The 21,773-nt window shown below is 33.3% G+C and overlaps 1 protein-coding gene across 1 annotated transcript; it reads right to left on the reverse strand.

Annotated features, from left to right (window-relative positions):
- Positions 1 to 1,190: 1,190 nt before the first annotated feature.
- On the reverse strand, positions 1,191 to 21,562 carry LOC112592979 (putative uncharacterized protein DDB_G0267716). Its single transcript, XM_025337159.1, has 5 exons — positions 21,458 to 21,562; positions 4,814 to 4,909; positions 4,530 to 4,687; positions 4,297 to 4,432; positions 1,191 to 3,988 (listed from the first exon to the last, which is right to left on the reverse strand). The coding sequence occupies exons 2-5, from the start codon at positions 4,872 to 4,874 to the stop codon at positions 2,061 to 2,063; spliced, it is 2,283 nt and encodes a 760-aa protein (XP_025192944.1). The 5' UTR covers positions 4,875 to 4,909; positions 21,458 to 21,562; the 3' UTR covers positions 1,191 to 2,060.
- Positions 21,563 to 21,773: the final 211 nt, after the last annotated feature.

Here is a 21,773-nt window from a genome sequence, read left to right on the forward strand (position 1 = left end):
TCGGAAGCATCGTCAGTTATTGATAGCGACAAGTAATTATAGTAAGAAATCGTAATTTAACAAAGATTTGTGTGAGAAGGAAAAATCAGGAGAAGTACTAAAAAGTCTTTACTCAAAAATGTTTCGCATAACAAGTGTTATACATGGATTACAAAGAGTCGCAAAAGAAGTAAAAAGTTGACTTCGCGCACTAGATAAAGTTATTTCGCGAGTAAAACGTGAGATAAAAAGAGTGGAATATAAAGCGCTAAAAATTTACTCTATAACTTGTTAGTGCTATAACTTCCGAGCTCTGGTCACAAATAAACTATTCGGGCAATATACATTCTAAATATCGACAATTTATTTTTTTAATATTTCTACTCTACAACCATACTTATGATACCTATCTAAGTAATTTTATGGAATATAAAATTATTTTGCAGTAAAATATATGATATGGTTTATTTTTTATTTATTATATATTATATTATTATTAATTATTTTTAGTTTTTAGTTTAATAAAAATCATTGGAAAAGTTGATATTATTTTCGATAATAATAATTTCCGTTATTGCAATAGAGCATATTTAATATATCTTGTTGATTGTCTGCAGCGTCCACCGATGACAAGTTTCGTGAAATTTTCACTGCATGTATTCATTTAAAAACAATAAGAACTTGGCAAAATCGCGAAAAATTTGAAATTATTTTGGGAAATAATATTATTTGTTATTGTCAAGTAATTTTCAAAACATAAATAATTTTAAAAGCATAAAACAATTTACTATTACTGAAACTATTATATTTCTTGCACAAGGACGTTTTAAAAATATTTAGTTCAATTTTTAACTTTTTATAGGCATTTGTTATAATTAAATTGTCTAAGAACTTTCATAAAGATTTTTTTGAAATACTCAACATTTTCAAAATCAATAAATTATGACGTAATTATACTCATATAGATTAAATAGGTTGAATATCATTTAAATTATTAGATTTTGAATTAATTGTATTACATAACAGCCATACCTATAGGAATTTTTTTTTTTGTTGCGCTCAAAATCTAAATACCATGTATTATAAAAATTCAAGGTAATGGTCAGTATAAAAAATTATAAATAAAATCACAGGAAAGAATAATTTTATTTCTAAATTACAAAACATTCATACAAAAATCAAATGTACTTATCATTTTAAATATTAATTAACAATAGGTTGTAAGGCTAATTTTTACAATGACACTCTATACGAATGAGATATTATAAAAATTTTTTACTTTATTATTATACAAAACATATATTTTTAGTTAAATTTTAACACTGATTAATTTTAGATGTCGACAGAAGCTTAATAATTAATTATAATTAATAATACTTATTAAAAAAAGTTTTTCAGCTTCTGCTGTTGTACGATGACTTTTTATTTTTCTTAAGTATTTACTGCATTTTATCCATATTTTGCTGCGTTTATTTAATCCGATTTTTTTGTTTTTATTCATAAGTCCAAGAGAAATACGATAAAAATAATATTTTGTTTAAAACCAATAAAATAAGTTAGCAGTCATTTGAAAAATACATATATATATTCTGCTGAAAAAAAAATAAAAAGGTAATATTTATCGCACACTACTGCCATATATCTGGCACATTCGATTGTTAACCGATAACTGGACGCAGTAAACCATCCAATACTCCAGTCATACTTGCCGAAATTTACTGAGTACTAAAATTGGCACTTGAATGATTACTGGTAGTTCGAGGAGTTTTCTTAGGGTAATGCAAGACGAATACTTTAACAAGACTTGCTGGACTTCTTGGAAGTTGTTCGGTTAAACTTCCCAAGTCTGCTCGAAATCTACATTTGACCGATGTGTCGTAGTATAATATGACAACGTCGTAGAGTTGATTGGCACTGAAGAATTTGCTTCGCGTAGTCGAAAAATTTATACGATTATAACGTAATTTTATTTAAAATTTTATAATATTATATTTTAGACGTAAACCTACGATTTATTTACAAAAAACTTACACATTAAAGGCTTTTGAAAGTTTGTTGAGGGGGGTGTATTTTAAAATTTGTTAGTTGTGAATTCTGGAAAAGTCTTCGGGCACCACGTCGGTGTAATCGTTATGGTTGCTGTCGTCGTAGTACGCATAATCGTACGACGAGTCCTTGTCTTTGGTAACGGCCTTTTTGGCACTGCCAGTCGGTTTTGCGGTCACGAAAGCCGCGGTTGAACTGGCGGGGACAAATTGCGTCGTCGAAGAGGGCTGTTGCGTGGTGAAAGGCCTCGGCTTTTGTGTGGTCGGTGTCGGTACGATGACAGTGGACTTGGCAATTCCGCCATCCAACTTGTTAAAACTAAATCCGACCGACAGCGTTGCGTTTATCGACTTAGGTTTTGGCTGGATAAGGGCGTTGAGTTCGCTCGGCCTCAGATTCGTGCTAGGAGCAGTCTTCAGCGTTTCACCCGCCTCCTCGTTTGTACTCTGGTGGTAACTGTTGTACGGGTCAAACTTCGCTTTGAAGTCTTTAGAGAAGTGCTCGGTGGTGGATTGGAATTTTGGTTGCTGGGATGATTGCTGTTGTTGCTGTTGGAACGAGTTTCCCACGTTGTACGGTGTCGATGACTGGAACACGTTTGTGGTCTGTTGATATGCGATCGGTGACGACGGCTGATACGAATTATACTTTTGTGTAGTAGGAGTCACGGTCTGGAAATTGTTAGCCGGTTGGAAAGTGTTGGTTTGCTGGAAATTGTTAGCTGGTTGGAAAGTGTTGGCTTGCTGGAAATTGTTGGCTGGTTGGAAAGTGTTGGCTTGCTGGAAATTGTTGGGTTGCTGGAAGTTATTGGCTTGCTGGAAATTATTAACTTGCTGGAAATTGTTGGGTTGCTGGAAGTTGTTGGGTTGCTGGAAATTGTTTATAGATTGAAAATTATTTCCTGGTTGGAACGTGTTACCACTCTGTTGTTGGAAGGTGTTAGTTGTCGGGTTTTGGATGTATTTTTGTGTTGTCGTGAAGATCTTGTCAGACTGGAAGTTTGCTGGGTTTAAGTTTTGTGGAGTTGTAGAATAAGTAGTTTTGTCCGATTGGAAGCCTTGATTATAGTTGACCACATTTTGTTCAAAATTTTGAGCTTGATCGTTTGCCGTACGGAACGCATTATTCGTCTGGAAGTTGTTGGTTGGAGGTGTTACATTGATCCGGGCTGACTGGAATCCGCCGTTGTTGTTGTTGTTATTGTTGTTTGCTGGTGCGATGCGCAGGAAATCGTTATTTTTCGGCCGATTATTTTGTTGCACGGCATTGGTTACCTGTGTGGTCTGATAAGTGTTGTCAACGGTAGCGACGGTCACGGTCGGTTGTCTGTTATATGTATTACCAGTCGATGGAGCGAACGTTGTAGACTGGATAGTGGTGGGCTTGGCCACTTTTTGATAGTCAAATTCGTCAGCTTTGGTTTGTTTGTCTAAGTACGTCTTGTAGTTTACACGGCCGCGGTCCTTGCTACGGTACGTGGTCGGCTTGTAATTAGGCTGCCTGACTGTGCTTGTGCTGGTGATGGTGGTGGCAGCAACGGTAGTACTGGTGATGCCGGAAGTGGTACTCGGAGCACCCGTTATTGATTCGGCAACCGGTTTTTTGCCTGTTAACAGTTTCCTGAACGGCGCTTTAGTGTTTTTCTTCGGCACGTCTTTAGATGAAACAACTATCCGGCTATCGTCGTAGTCGTCTGGGTTTTCGACACCCCTGTTCTTATTGCTGAAGAAATTGCCCGAGCTACTGCCCCGCAAGAGGTCGTGTTGTAACCGACTATCCGTGGAATCACTCCTCTGTAAGTAATAGTCGTCGTCGTTTTCGGACACAGCGTTGTTGACAGGGGCAGATAGTGAAGGTCTCCTGGGACTGGGTTGTGGGCGGGCTACTCCGTTTGGTGATGCGCTGGATGGGCCCAACGGTATTGGTGTAGCTTTACCCGATGTGGTCGGAGCTCCGCTGAAACCTGTGCGAACATTTATCGATTAGTATTTTAAATTGGTTCTCAGTTAAAACTATTATTTAAGTATTTGAATATTTTTTAGATAATTTAAATAATTTGTTAATATTTTTAATTATATTGTAACCATAAACCAAACACAAATAAATATTGAGATTTTATTCAGATAAAAATGTTTAACTTAATATTTAACCATAATATATTTTAGTTGTATTATCGCATTTACCAACTTTGAATTAATTTCAATGTGAAATGTATTATAGAAATTTATAAAGCTGAAATCAATTTTTATGAACCAATGCCTAGGTACTTACCGAGTTTATACAAGTCGAAATTATCGCTGTAATACAACGTGGCCGCTTCGCAATCGATGTTATACCAGTCGTCGCAGATCTGATTCTCTTGGTCAAACGCTGTGTTGTTTGGGCATAAAAACCGGAAATCTTGAACCTATAAACGAGATATTATAGGTCGTCGATTTTGTGTAAATCATGGCGGCTTTAGTATTAATAATATGACGGAAAAAAATCCACTGCCTTCTACTCACCCCAGTACCGACGACGTTCACACAGACATGGAACATTTGACAAGACGTTTCGGGGTCTGCGTAGTATCCGCCCACGATTTTGTCTTTGCAGCTGAAACTGGTCGGCGGCATTTCATTTTGCTGGTAATTCGGTGGTTTTCTCTGACCATACACCACACCTGTATGTGTAAGAAACGAGTGCATCGACGTATTTTAATAAAATAGCTTTGATACGTGACGTTAGACTTAGGTAAACGTCACAATCGTTATTTTTAATATAATATTATCACAAAAACAATAATTACAGGCAAACAACGTGAGGAACGTCCAAGTTTTGATAGCCGCCATCATATAATTGGACAACATGACGTATATATTTCTGTATTATCAATATATAATATCTGAAACACGTTAAAATATAACAGCAGATGAATTATTAATGTACGCAAAAATGTGAAAGGTAAACCGCCACCGCTGCGTTCGCGTAATATATTATTACTATACGACACAGCCAACGGATTGAGGATGTAATTTTTTATTATTATTTAAACGTTTTATCCATATTATAACCATAATGTGACTCGCGCTAAACATCGATAGCAATTCCCAGTGTCGTAACATTATATTACTCGGCATACCAACATACCGTACGATACACGAGACGAATTGCCGCCGCAATTCTCGTTTATGAATATAATTACGTATAAATAAATAATATATGTTTCATTTTCGGAGAGGATCGAAGACCAACAGCCGTCGATTATAATTGCATAACAATAGAACCGGAGTGGCTGCCATTATATAACATACCGGCGCGAGTCTTCTTCGATGTACGCCATCGACATGTGACTGTCGTGTAGCATGAGCAAGGCGTATAAAAATACTCCTACGTTTTTCGTATTGTTTTTATCTATTACGATTGCATCATTGATCGTTAATAGTTGTGGTCGTCGTCGTCATTGTCATCGAAGCTTTCACCTTTTGAACAACACTACATCCGTACCGAAAGTTCGCGAGCGTGCGTCAGGCGATGAATCGAAAAACGTAAAAAAAAAAAAAAAAAAATCAAACAGATACGCTATGGGAAATGTCGCGTTTCAAATGTCACGGTCGTCCGGTACATATAGCTAAGTACATAATACATGTTATATAGGCACGCATAATAATCGACGCGAAACTGGTTTATATAAAGATTATGAATAGACGGAGCACGAAGAAGAGATTAAAACGCGAATAAGAAATTAGTAAAAACAACACGCGATCATTGATCGTGTGATCCGAGTCGAGTCATCGTTTCCGACAGATTTACAAGCTATATCCGCTATGGCCTGCGCAAATTCCGCGTTCGGCGGATAGAGGCAAAAGGTCGATTCGTATAGATCCTGCGCAAAATTTCCCGAACGAAATCGCGAATGGAATCTTTAGTGTATAGTCACCGTAGTCGTCGCAATTATTAATGTTATATAATAATATGTGTAGCTTGGAGATCTATTTATCGATCGAATAGCACCCGTCGTCGCCGTCGACGAAGAGAAGACAAGATCGTCACGACGAACGGATTGCGGGCGGGCGTCTTCTATATAGTACCGTGAGAACGCTCGCGCCAGTCACGAACCCGACCCCCCCAGGGTCACCGAGCTCAGGACCCGCCGCAGGAATAAAATCCTTCGCGGTAATATTTTACAATAACAGCTCCCATAATGATATTTTTATGTTATTTCGTCGTCTCAAGTCCCCGAATGATTTGAAATTACCCAGTGCCGGACTAACGGATTTCACATCGCTGCGGCTATTAGTTAATAATACTGTATAGAATAGGTAACAATAATATTATTTTCTTAATCAGACCTTAACGTTGAACAAAACTGAATTAGAAGAAATGATATATACATGTGACGATCAGATAATTATTTCTCAATGACTGTACATATAATTATTATAACTACAATGTATACATTAATAAATTAATAATAAATTATAATATACCATTGCACAATTTCCGAAGAATCAGAAAGTATGCTTCGATGCAGGCATTTGGAAAATGATTTGAAGGAGATTAAATGGTTTTTTAAATGCATTTTTTTCTTACGTTACCTAGTTAAAATATGAGATCGTATGGATTAAAGTTATAGGAATAAATAGTAATATTGTTGTACATTAAACCATTATTCCAAATCAAACTATTTTGTAACGTACTAAGTGCTATTTATGTTCATTATTGTTTAGCTCGGAGCACATTATATTAATCTATTTATTTATACAAGTATTTTCTATTTTGTTCAAAAATAAAATAAAACATGAACAGATCATGGTATTAAAATAGTAAACACGCATTATTGCAATGAGATATTTTACTGAAAAGGAAAAAAAACAGAAAAACATTCCCTCGCATAACCTTCGTGTTTATACTATATTAAACACGAAATGTAGTCGTCGGCTGTTGAAATAAAATAATATAATAATTGGCCAACTCGAGCACGAGTGCATTATTATTTATCACAATAACTGCTGCAAAATGAAGAATGGAATACATATTAATATATTATAATAACGTTTCGACAAAAGCAGACTTCTATTATAGCGAACGTAAAAGCGTGCTTAGAAAATAATGTCGTATATTTAAAAATTAATAAATATATATATACATAAACATTATAATTATACCAGCTAAAGTGCTACATAAATATATATATATAATTGACATATGATACTGAGTGTCAGAATGATAAGGATGTAATTGATGATCGTTTTATGTGGATATATATTATAACGAAAGTTGAAAGAGACTGTCTGATTTACTCGCGATTGCATGGTTACGGTTGTAAGTATATTATAATGACGAGTATTGTCTATATTTAAATAAATATGAATGATCCGCCGTACCCACAAATTTACCAACGACATTCCACTATTAAGATGTTATAATTATTAGTCTAGTAACTATAGTTACATGCTTTTCAATCCGATATAGAATAATATTTTATTATACGCTGTAGTCACTTCAATCAGTGTCTATATCTGTAGATACCATATCCTGCAATATAATATCAAACTAATATTATGTATATTTCAATATTTGTATTTTATACGTCATGATGTATTTACTTAGTGTTTGATCGTCAGAGTAGATCGGTGGAAGACGAAAATCGCTTATATGGGATCTGATCGATCATATAGGCTACAACGGTCAACGACAACGACATCGACGTGTTAGATCAAACGCGGGATTAAATGATTTAAAGTATTATGCGTCAGTCTATCGTCGTCGTCGTAATCGAGAACTACTAAAAACTACAATTTAATAGGTGGTGTTTATCCCCAGAAACCTTTAAATATAGATCAAACGCGATTTCTGAACAGATATCTCGGCCCCAAATGTTATGCGTGTACTGAAATGTATTATTATTATTATTATCATCATATATCGTGCTATACATATAGTACAGCCAGTGTATTGTTATCTCTGGTTGCACAAGGTTTGCTAATTTTATTCGTATTGTCGTCGTACATGTTCAATCGTACGAGAATTCGATTTTAATATTTTTTGACTTAATAGATTATTTTTCACGTACAAGATGCGCACATGTATCGGGCTCTGCACGCCTACATATTATTATCATAATTTTATATCATATATGTGATATATATATATATATATATATATATAATATATACACAGGTAAAACTATTGCCGCAATATCTGCAGTTTGCCACCGTCACAGATGCACTTTCACCTGCCTTGCGTCGTCGTGTCTAATGACGCTATATAATAATATTATTATAATACAGTGGTCGCTCGATTAATGTATAATTTTATTTTTTATTTTTATCAGCTCATTGTAGGAGTCAATAAATTTTGAGCTATTGAAGCGCCCACGTTTGCGAGATTAAAATAAAGAGTATGATAAAACTTATAAATTATACGACACGGCTATAATAATAATGCGCAGCGGCGGTATTTGGCAATTATTATTCGGTTTAACGATTAGCTATGGTATAGAGGACCGTATCGATTCGCGAGCATAACAGTCGTATACAATAACGTAAATATTAGTATAAATATATTATATTATTGTATGAGCTATTATATGGATTGAGGTTTTTTATATTGCGATTGGAACGTGCATATACTTGTATGCAATGAAAGTTAGATACATAAACTAAATACAAATTACAAATGGTCGCGGGCTAAAATGGATCTAATTCATTTACAATATTTTATTTATCATTATTTTGGAATCAATAGTTTGATCAGTATCTACTTGTCTTAACGTTAACACTAGCACTACTATTGAAAATATAAAAATCTGATTAACATATTTTGGGAATTTTAGAGCATAATATATTTTTTTAATAAAAATAATTATTTGATTCATTTTTACAACATATAAATTATCATAAGAGCATGCTCATATTTACAACAGATTTTACTGTGTAAAATATTTAAATTCGTAGCTCTGATAATCAAATATGTGTATATAATATTTGTCCTACTCTTACAACTCACCACCGCATTGAATAAATTCACGTGGTTTGGAATATTATGCCTCACACCAGTCATACCTATAACCTACATATAATACGATGCGGTCATCATTGGTGGGTCAACCGTTTTACATTTATAATTATTATGGCGATGACCGATGGCGCGGGTGACTTAAACGCGTGTTGTTAGTTGTTACCTAAGTGTATGTATATTATGCGTTTCGTCACGTAGTTCGAGGTATAAAAACATGTTGTTACCGTACAGTTTATTCCGAATAATTGAAGAATTTGATTTTATAATTCGTCTCGTCGATATATATATATATATGTATAGGTATCTACCATAACAGTATTATGTATCGTATATATGCACAACTGATTTCATCTGTGTATATACTACGATTATACAGCGCGTCCACAATCAAATGAGAACGATTATGGCTTATGAAATAAATCGTGAAGTGTTATATAGGTATATTTGTTTTTTTCTTAAATTTCGTAATTCCATGAATGCGGTTTTATTTGATAATAATTATCTTATTGAATCGCTTTTTAACAAAATAATATATGGAAAAAACAGAAATAAAATAAAAATTCTCTGAAATATATTTTAGATATTCATCGATAAAATGAAATAGGTCTCAATAACTCTCAACGAATAATATTCATGGTTAGTATATTATACTATATAGGTATTAATTTAAAGTTACAAATAAAAATATAATATATATATATATAGGTATAGGTATACCAATGTTAATATAATAAAGCATTAACATATGCTATGTAAGTTACCTATTGGACGATTTTGAAACGAAATAATAATGATTGAATAAGTTAAAATTAACTAAAAAATATATAAATATATTTTGTGTGTTAATGTTTGCAAATTCGTTCAGAAATTAATTGATTTGTACCAAACGTGATGTAAATATACGAGTATACGACATATTATGCACTGTATTCACGAATTACTGTATATTTTCAACGAAAACAGATCTATAGAGATTATTATATTAGAGATTATACTATTATTACTCCTCATTTCTATAGACGATATACTCTCACTCATATAGTACGGACAGGCGGACTTAATCAGAAATAACTGACTGTGATTGATAGTGGTCGACCCGTACGTAGTAATAGACAATTTTAACCTTTCTCCGAAAAACAACGTCAAGAGTACTTACGTCTAAGAGTTATTGAAGAACACTGAAGTATAGTCCAATTGCTCATTAATTCTATACGTCATATAAGTGTGTTTATACATATTGCACACAGTGAAAAATAAATGTACTATCAAAATAAAGGTTTTTTTTTTTTTTAAATGATAAGCAAACATAATTTATTGTCTTGTTGAAATAATTCATAAAAAATATAATTATTTAGATCAATAATAGACAAATTAAAAAAAAAAAAAATCCATAATCAACAAAACCTATACTACGTGGATTTAATAAATGGTCAACGATTGAGTATAATATTTGAATTTAGTGGTGAAGACAGTAATTTCAGATAAATTATTATTATTAATTTATCCAAAATCATTGATAGTATTATAACATATCATAACACAAATAAAATATTGTAATATTTAATTTCTAAATTTGATTTTATTTGCGGGTATATTCAAAATCAACTGATACATCGAAAAACTTCATAGACAAATATTACTTGATGTGATTAAAGGTCAAAAAAAAAATAAAACTAACAAGGTATGATCGAAGGGTAAGTCGACCTGAGGGTAGAACATCACGGTGGTGTGAGATGGGTTTGTGAAACGACCGGAAGTTCTTCCACTATACTTTGGAAGTTTATCAGAACCGCATACTGAGATAATTACATTGTGTAGCTTTAAAGGCATTAAGTCGGGTACGACTTGCTAGTGTTGCTGGATCACCAAGGCACGACGGCCGGCGGCGGGAAAACAGCGCGCGCGAACTGGCACGAAAACTCGTCACTTTCACCGCAACAATAAACATCGGGGCGCTCGCGTGTGTGAACCGCTCCGCGGAAGGTGGAAAACGGATGGCACTTTAAACAAGCACAAATTGCGAAATTCAACGGGTCTGATTACCCAACTGCGAGTTCCCACATTAAGAACGGAGATGATCCGACCGGCGGCGGTGCAAGGACTCGACCGTGCTCAAAGTAGGCCGCATACCTACAGCTGCATGTTTATATATATATATACCTAATAATATTATTGTAATAATATATAAACATCGTAGCCTTCGTATACCGGGGCCGCCGCCGCCGTCGCGGATTCTCGATATTATCGTTCTGATAACATTATTATTTTTTTATTATCACAATCGGAACGTCGTTTTAATACACATTATATTACGTTTCAAAAACAATATATATATGTGTGTGTGTGTGTGTGTGTGTGATAATAATAATAGTAGAACATTATTGTTATACAATCGTTCCACGCGCGCGAGCACTTTATTTTGTGTAGGTACGCGTTTTAACTCTTAACCTTTTCCACCCGAAATCACGACGAAAACGAACGACGACGACACCGTGTAATTATTACAATGATAACGTGTAAGCGTATTTTATATAACATTATACATTTTATACGTCCGTGCGCATCTATATCAAGGTCGGCCACGTGCAACGATAACGCGCCCGAAACCGGTGAAACGCATCACCAACGTCATTATTGACGACGAACGCGGTACAAATACGTTCGGGCGGTCCATTGTTTCGTCCGCCGTCTCTCTTGCTCTGCACATATACAACACGCATTACAATACCGTCTCGCGTTTTTTCTTTCGTTTAGACGATATTGCTGTAATATTTTAGTATTCATTGAATCCGTCGTCTCGGTCGCGTATATATTGATATCAGGATAATAATAATAATAATAATAATAATAATATACCTACTTATACGATAATGCGATCGTATTGTTATACGCATCGGGAATACCTATCGGTACACAATACGTAGGATAGAGCCGATAGAGGTATCAGACGGCCGGTATTAATATTATAATGTTACATTTATTTTTCGAGAATTTTGAATTCGAGTTGGCGTGAGAATTCGCAAACACTATACGTATTGTACACAATATTATTATATATATATAGCGCGTGTGGCATTGGTCGCAGAAGGTTGTCCCTGCATGTTTTGCACGCGGCCGAGGTCGCCCGGCTCGAAAACACTGCCATCACGCAGATACCTCGATCTATAAATGTAATATAAAATATTGAGTACACCAGAGTATAATATGCACTGACATCGTCGTATTGTAACACTCGTCTAACCTACATTATATTATTATTATTACTGTTGTTACAATTATTATTATATTCGTTAATGGTGCGGTGCCGGTGAGCGGGAGTTCACGAACGCGACTTTCGTGTCGGCGGCGCGTGTGATGCAGTGCAGATGCGTTCTTAAAATTGAAAAAAAAAAATAATAATAAACTCGTTTGAATTTTCACAAGGACTTGTGTTTCTCGGATGCTGTGACCTCTGATCTCGGACCGTGGGTGATACGTTTTTCGATCCCGAGCACGCGTCGTACCTAATTATATCACGAAATATAAACACGTTGTATGCATATGGCACACTGGCAGGGTTCGTGTCGTATGCAATTATGTCTGTTTTTTTTCGTATAACGAATGCGCATTTTTTAACCCTAGTTATTATTATTATTATTGTATGGATTTTTTGTTTGGATTAATCAAAACAATTGTAGTGTATACCTATATTTAAAGGCCGTCGTATAAATTGTTGTGTCTTAAGATTTTTAAACATTAAAAAAATAGTTAAACGAACGCACGTATACTATAAACCCAATGTACACGTGTGGAGGAAGTAATTTCAAAAATTTTTTTTTTCAATATTACGAGTATTGCATTAGTATTTTTGTTCCGAATCGTGCGTTGCATCGTCACGCTAAGTAACTATTTTGAACTGAATATTTTCCGGCTCTTATTGTTGTGGAATTTAAAATAATGTTATTGGTGTACCAATATAAATTACCAAGCAACAGTTAACAATAATTTATACTCGATGTCTCGATATTTAAACTGAAGTCCGATTTCCGTTCGTCACGCGGAATCGCGCCGTAATGATATTGTTATATATTGTTATCATTTCCGATCGGAAATGCCAGTTGCGAGTTAAACGGTCAATGTTTTGCTTTAGTTGCCTTTTATGTGCGGATATACGTGTTTGGGCGAGAGGGAAAGTCTGTGCGTGCTTGTTTTCGTTGTCGTCATACTCTTTTACTGTATATATTCATGAGCATTATGTGGGTACCCATAAAATATAATATGCAATGGTAGTGTAAAATGAGCGCGTTTTTATTGCGAATTAGAAGATACTGTTTAGCGAACGCGAGAATAGAAATGTTTTTTATTTAATTATAGACACTATTTTTACACTATATTATTTTTATAACTATTTCATGTACCTACGTGAAAACTAGAAAAGTAATAGGTACTTTACCTATATATATCATAGCTTCTGCTTACATTTAGAAGTAAAATTAATTTCAAAGTTACTCGCTTGTCTTCTTTGTATTAAACTTTTTATGTTGAATATTGTACAATCTCATAAACATACTCCGCTAACATATAATAATGTTATGATTTACCGGACAAAAGTGAACCGATTTGTATTTCAGAGAATGGAAAGATGCAGGGAGAGATCAAGTGCAAATATCCTGTGGCGAATTACGAGTGGTGGTAGTGGCGGTGGAGGTGATAGTGGCGATGGCCGCAGAGAAAGGAAGATCAAAAAAATGCCGCCGTCGTTTACGGATACGGTCGCGATGATGACACACAACCCGATAGTCACAAAGATGACAATCGGTCTTCCAATTAGCGTTTACTAACGAACCGCTGAAAGTTGAAAGTTCGAATGCACGACGTTAATATTGCTTAAGTCAAAAAGTTTTAATAAGTTGGTATTTTATGTATAATTTTATTATGATTTATGATAAACTGATAATGAAAATGAATGCAACTAAAAGACTACAAATATTCATAAATAATTTTAAAACATAAAAAACTAACCTTTTTTGACATGGTTAGGACAAAAATAATTATTATATCATTGCCCTATAAATATAGAACAGGAGTCTAATTCGTTTTTAAATCTAGTATTCATGGAACATAAGAATTTATACATATTATTACAATTTCAAATATGAGGAGAGATATCGTGATTGGACTATTGCCGATAGTCTATCGGGGTGCGCGATAAGTCGTCAACTTAAAAATAGCATTTGATCATATGTAGTATGAAAGAATATAATCTCAAAAATTATAGTATGATAATATATACTAATATATGCAATGTCTGTACAACCTATTATATGTAATGTTCTTCAATTTATGTTTAACATGTCGTATGATTGCGTAACACAAAATAACGTTTTTTAATAGGCTCACTAATTTTGAAAATCTATTCTGAACTCCCGATATATTCGTATAGATCGTACGGTATGATATGTGATATACGTATACTCTGCTGCAGTGAGTGGGATTAGTGATTGTATGTTACATTATTGCTGATTACGTACATTTCGAAACAACGATAGTCGGATATATGAAAAATTAAAATGACGACGGATTTGGCACAATATTTACGTATATACATATATAGGTATATCATTATATTTGATTTTTATCTGGTCGCGCGCATCGCTTAGTGGTTGTTGGCGAAGGGGGGAGAATTCTTGGTATTATATTTATTATACCTACTTCAACACGTGGCTGTGGTTTTCTAAGTCATAGAAAGGTTAATGCTGTCTTAAACCCATCATTTTTTTATATTTATATTTTCTTTTTTGTTATTAATGATTATTTGATTTGTATTCGATTATAAATTGTACATAAATATGTATTTCCTTCTTGCAGCGGAGCATATTATATAAATCATGGTTGTTCATAGTTCAAAAGTATACTTACTTCACTAAAGCGAAAGCGACATCAATATTATTCGAGCATTAACAGAGGTGTTGAATAATAATATAAATATACCTACTTACATTTCGTGTTCAAAAAAGGCAAGTTTAATAGCAAATTATTTTTTGTTGCGTTCAAAATATAACGCTCTGTTATAAACTTAACCGAGTCCGTTCGAACATTTTTTGAATTTCCATATTTCCATACGTTCACGAAGATCACTTGTGAAAATGTAACTATACCTACACAGTTCTATAACCTATATATTAGTCTACATATTATACTTTAAATTTTATTGTATGATTTTTATTGTTACTATATATCATATTATTATATTGTAGGCATACTGTTCTCACGGTTTGTCGTGTCGCGTTGTAAAGACAAACTATACATAATATATTGTTTCGTTAACACTCGTTATCGTACATAAAATATAAGTGGGTATTACGTAGACTGGTCATAAAAAGCAAAAAAAAAAAAATTATATTATTTATTATGTGGGTGATTTGAGATGATCAGTGAAACTATAGTTATACCGCGTGTTATATTATACTGATCGCATTAGCGCAGCCGTTGCACAGATTACACGTTTCCGAGCTAGTTGATCGTTACGATGATCGAACGGAACCTGCTACAGTATACGGTTTAACGATCTTCGTCGTGCGACGGTACTAGCGTCCTGCAAAAGTAAGAAAAGCAAAAAAAAAAAAACTGATGCCGAAAACTCTTGGATGATGGTCATTATTTAGTATGACGAGCATGATCATGTCGTGTCCCTTATATATACGTGAGAGCAAAACCTTGAAAAATTCTCAATTCCTTATGCCTATATCATACGTTTTACATATAGTACCTACTCGTAATTCAAAAAATGTGAAAACACGATGTTTTTCTTATATAGGTATATATATTATTTAAAACACCGACATAAAATCGGTGCACAGCTCGTGTTACGACGCTGCTATTATTGCTCTCTAATCGTGAACTTCCAACCACCGACGCCGTTTCCCGACCCACCATGTCCCGACGACGATCGGAATGTTCTGAACCTACTCGTTTACGTAATAATAAAAACGGATGCGCGCGCGCACACAGGTATTATAATATTATACAGGTACAATCATCGTCGTTGCCTTTTTCATTCTCCTTCCATGCGGTCGCGACCTTTGCCCCGGTGACTTTCGATTTCGTCTCTCACTGCAATGCGATTCGGCTCCTCCGGCGAAAACGTGTGACCGACGAGTTACACACCAACAACGCGCATAATTTTTTCACCGATACAGTATATTATAATAATAATAATAATATGTAACCTACAGGTGACGAACTGCGATATTAATAGCAACCGCGCGTTTGACCCCGAACCGTGACCCTTCCCCCCTGCAAATCAAACTAACCGACACCGTCAGCACCCGACAACTAGTGTGTACATACATAATATTACATACACTTTGACTACGCACTCACGGTTTACATGTATATAATATGTAATATCTGTATATAGAAATATAAAGGTTCACAATAATAATGTAGGAGACTCACTTTCTCTTATTTTCCTCTAATGACTGCCGTCCGCGCGCGTCTTTCCGGAAGAAAGTACCTATATGTACAATATTATTATTATGCGTATATGGCACATGTGTGTTCCGATGTAATACGAAAAACACAGACGGACTAAAAAAAAATCAAAAATCGTTGAGTCACCTGCTGCCGCCGACACCATTAACACGTAATTAATAATGCTTTCGAACGAGTCATTTTAGAGAATTCCAATACGTTTCGCCGAGTTGATGATAATATTATTATAATGTATCATATGTGTACGTTCGACAGCGGCTGGCATTTGGAGCTTTGAAATAAGACGAATATTTCGCGCGTATTTAGCTTTGAAAAAAAAATAATTGCATGTACAATATTGTTTATACTTTGCGAATAAGATTTGAAAGTCAGACGGAAATGCATCCAATTAGCTGTGTATTATATATTTATATATACTAATAAGTTTTTCATTATTACGCGGAAACGCATTTTACTGTTTTTTTTTTTTTTTTTGTATAGAGACGTATAGCTACGTCGAGATCATATAATATGTACACGTAATATAATTAATAACACGTCCTTTTTAGTTCAGTGATAATATTACTTTTTCACCGTGCGTTGTCTTTACACATGCTTTCCGTGTGATTTACAAGTTCGAGACTGTTTGTATAATACTCTAGCATATTAATAGTTCATATTATTTTAATAATTATTGATAATTTTATCCGTATGTTTTATAATGTATCTATATACCCCCTACGCGTTTCTTTCAAAAAGACGACACATATTATACATTTATACGTAGTTAAATTCAGTAGGGTAATTTTTTTTTTGGGGGGGGATTTACCCCCATGACAATTTTGTGAGAGGCAAAGGTATCATTTTATCCTCTCCCCAAATAATCCAACAATACAAATATACTGGGTTTTGACCATGTCAAATAAATTATTTTGTCACCCTAGATTTTTTCTCAATTACGCCACTGGTTAAATGAACTAATTACTGCATACTCTTTGAATTTTTCATATTGTAGTTTATTGTAACTATTGTCTTTTTTGAACTAGGAGAACACAATACCGATTACAAATTTTATACAGATAGACAGGCAAAATTATATTCATACGATGAAAAAATATCAATATACCTCATGAACACTTTCTCAGTTACATTTTAATAAATTAGTTATGTCGTCTATATAGACGGTATTACGTTTAAATATCATTTGGCCATAATAATAGTAACACAAAATTAAAAAATATATGATGATCAGTTTTACAGCTATTTCATCATAAATCTATCACGAACAAAAAGGCTAACGTTGACATCCTTTTAGATAAGCACACATTAATTTATACCCCACACGCATTTCGTATAATAACATTGTAATATTATTTAAAATGTTCACGCGTACCGCCCATTCGTCGGTTAGCTGCAAGGACGACTTCGTGAACTCTTACCGACTTTTCAACAGTGCTGGTCGTACCTGGTATCACAACACTGTGCCATGTACTCATAATAATTATATGTAACAAAATACACACACGTTAAAAATGATAATTTATTTTAGATTTGCATTCGTTAATTCTGTTGTACGTAGGTCAAATATGTTAAGTTATTATAAAAGAAACAATAGGATTCGGCAGTACTCATCGAATTTTCGAGCGCGCATGGACCCAACGAGGAGAAAGTATAAACGAATAATATTAGTTGAATTTTAACGTCATCGATTATTACAATTTTCATTGTGCGAACAAGATTGTGAATTAATTTAAGAATTCCAGAGTTTTATCCTTGAATTCTCTTGTCTTAAGTCCAAATACATAATAATATGTTCTTTCTTATACTTTAACAAAATATAGCTTTTTTGCCTATTGCATATCGCGATGAGCTATGAGTTATTTTTTTTACATATTTTATTCCTAAACATATCATCAATAATTATTGTTTAGCTATTATTTTTTGAAGATAAATTACTATATTTTAAATGGTGGCTATCGTCTATATATTATATTATAAGCGCTTTTTGATGAATACGCAGATAAAAAGTCTATGCTATTGTCAAATTGTTGACATTAAACACTGAACTATACACTTAAAACGATACAATTATTATGTAAATAAGGGGTAAGAACCGTGATTTTTTATTTTTATAAAAACTATTTTTATTAATTTTTATCATATTATTTAGTATACGTCTTTTGAATTTTAAAGTGCTCGTTTATGCGTATAATGTATATTAACGGTTTTAAAGCAAATATTTTATCTATTTTTAATTATTCTCGTACAAACAGTATTATTATTAAAAACGTTTACTTTGATATTTGACTGAATACCTACTGGAACACTGTGAATTTGCCTCTCAAATGGAAAGGGGGAGGTCTTCGTACTATGTTAACATAATTTTGTAGACAAATCTAACTATACGATATTATATTTGTGTTACAAATCGCGTTGATTTGGACTATTATTATAATATATACAGTGTATTCTACTCGATAATGAACTCAGCTATGGTATTATTCATATATTCATAACCAGAAATCAAACGAACGTATTTGCAACATTTGTATTAGGTATTGTTGAAACTACAGTGAGATTACAACACGTGAATATTAAAATAATATTTAAATGAAATTATCTCTACTATCTCTATAGACTACAGTCATGTATATAAAATATACCTAATATATGTGTATACATAGGTATGTGATGCGTAAAATATAATATGGTTTCTGCCGTTCGACTCCAAACAATAAAATATAATATAATATAATATTATTATGTTATATACATAGAAGAAGACCCGATTCAGTTGCGATTGAAGAAAAAAATTTATTATTGTCTTAATTCGTTCTGACGAAATGACTATATGCGTTCACTCATTGTTCGTTTTAAATACACACACAGGTTACTCACACATTTAAATACGAACGACCGCAACGCCTCGATCGTGTTATGTAAACGCGTGATCTGCGGTACCTAGATGTTTGGGTAATCTTCAAACTAGTTCCATTATATTCGAATTAATCGAACAGGAAACGATTGCGCTGACCAAAATGACGGCTACCGCTATTAGAATATTACACACAAACATAATATATTTAAATATTTTACATAATTATTTATATCGCGCATCGTATACCGATAAAACTACTATTAAAAAAAAATATATGTTATTAATTAACTAAATTCATAAAGAACAGCATATTAATAATATTATGTATAATATAATAATAATTTTATGTCATAAATTCATAAATAATAATATATTCCGGGTATAATAATGATTTTACGTGTTTACATAATCTATATAGGTATTTACTGTTGCTCAGATGTTTTAAAGATTTAACGATATACATCAATTTGAAAAGGAGATATGTACTTATGTTTAAAGAAAATTGACAGTCGTATAACGTAGTTTTAATCTTCATAAAGATTTCAAACTAACTAAAAAAACAGTATATTCGTTGTTGTTTTTTATAGAACCGAAAATTACTAGTTTTCTTATATACGTATCAAAATAAGCTGTCTACCTACTACGTGCATATTATATAGGTAAGGTAAGTAATGTAGATACATAATTTAATAATAAATGCGCATCGTATGCCGTTCTGCCGAATTACTAAAATGCAATCGATAAAAAATCCATTAGATTTCGATAAATTCCATGGAAAATTAAATAGTTAGACGGATATAATTAGTGGTATTAGTTTTATCATAACAACCCGATGAAACGATGAATTCTTTATGTTCTCACGCAAAGATACTTTTTAAAAATACAAGCGTCCAAAAACTAATAAATCGTGTTTTTTTTGTCTTCTTTGCCGTTGCGGCAGAGTAGAGTCAACGCACGGCATCATATTATACTATTATAATGCACCGTCATCTGGTTCAGATTTATAGTTGACATTTGTATATAGGTACACGAAATCGAATTACGTATTCCGATCACGCTGATGAGCCGTCGGACCGGTATACGCATATTATATTAACGAAATTTTTATAATTTAATGTCTATCATACCCATCCATACACCGCATGCAATATAAAAAAGTAATATATAATATATTATAGTGTCATCAGAAATATTATTTACCAGAGACCCTAATGACCAGTGTTCTACGATATGTCATAGTACATATTAATAATTATGGTTATTGGTCGTTTTATGTGATACTTTCGCGGTTTTCTTGTATTGTATAAAATTATTTCATGCGTACATGTATATATAATATATATACGAGTATGTTTTATATTTGAGCTACGCGTCCCATAATGATAATGTACGACGACGACTATTGTGACCGTCGATAAGAAATTATGCAACAAGTCTCCTTCTGCTACGTCGTAATAATAACGGTCGCGTAAACAGATGCGGCGGATGTTGTGTACAAAAATAAATAAATATATTAAAACGATGAATTATGTGTATACGACAATTCTATTATATAAATGTTATACTAAACGAACAGGTTATTTTTTTGCGACAAGTATACTAACATAATATATACTGATGTGCAAACCGATAATACACTCGCGCAGACTAAACAAATTTTACCTATATAATATTATTGTCTGTTATTGTTAGCACCGAGTTTTAAATAGGATTAAAAAACTTAAGGAAAAAATTGCACGGTGATCACTTATATTATTCTTACGACGACGCTATACGAATCGTACGCAAAATATTGTATTTTTATCGGGTTCAAAAAAAAAAAAAAAATTATACAATTATATTAAATTCTATTATTGAAGAAAAATTAATATTTTCTATTCTATAAATAAAATTTTGTTTTATTTTGTTTTGACTGTTTATACTCGAAAAAATATGTTTTTCTAATATTTTAGTAAAGTTTAAATGTATTTATTAAATTTTAAATTTTAAAAGGTTTTATTTAAATACACACACACACACGCACATATATATAATATATATACATAAATCGATAAAAATAAAAATAATATTAGTAATATAATGTTTTCTGAATTATTTTACCTGTGTGATTCCTTTTAGCGTGTACAGCAGTGCATTTGTAAACTCACCCGGCAGCGCGCACGTACTGAAGATCGTTCGGGTAAAAGTGATGATGAGCAGCAGCAAAGGGTTCCTTCTGCTTCTTCTTCTTCTTCTTCTCCTCCTCGCCGACGGTCACTATATGGTTCCACCACTCTCAGCGGCAGCGGCAGCGCGGCGGGGCCAAGTCCTCTCGTGCCACGACCTATCTCAAAACACGACCGTCGCCGACATCGTAACGATTGTGTTGAACGTTATTAAAATAATTTCGTTTTCGTTTTTTTCCCATATGCCAACA

The sequence above is a fragment of the Melanaphis sacchari genome, unplaced genomic scaffold (genome assembly GCF_002803265.2).
Source record: "Melanaphis sacchari strain LSU unplaced genomic scaffold, SCAv2.0 Contig19_pilon_pilon, whole genome shotgun sequence".
In the NCBI taxonomy this organism is placed as follows: Eukaryota; Metazoa; Arthropoda; class Insecta; order Hemiptera; family Aphididae; genus Melanaphis; species Melanaphis sacchari.

Excerpts from the sequence above, each read along its gene's own strand:
- LOC112592979 (XM_025337159.1), bottom strand. The coding sequence starts at position 4,874 with ATGTTGTCCAATTATATGATGGCGGCTATCAAAACTTGGACGTTCCTC. Across the intron at positions 4,688-4,813 it reads GTTCCTCACGTTGTTTGCCT|GTGTGGTGTATGGTCAGAGA; the intron begins GTAATTATTGTT and ends TTACACATACAG. Across the intron at positions 4,433-4,529 it reads TGAACGTCGTCGGTACTGGG|GTTCAAGATTTCCGGTTTTT; the intron begins GTGAGTAGAAGG and ends TCTCGTTTATAG.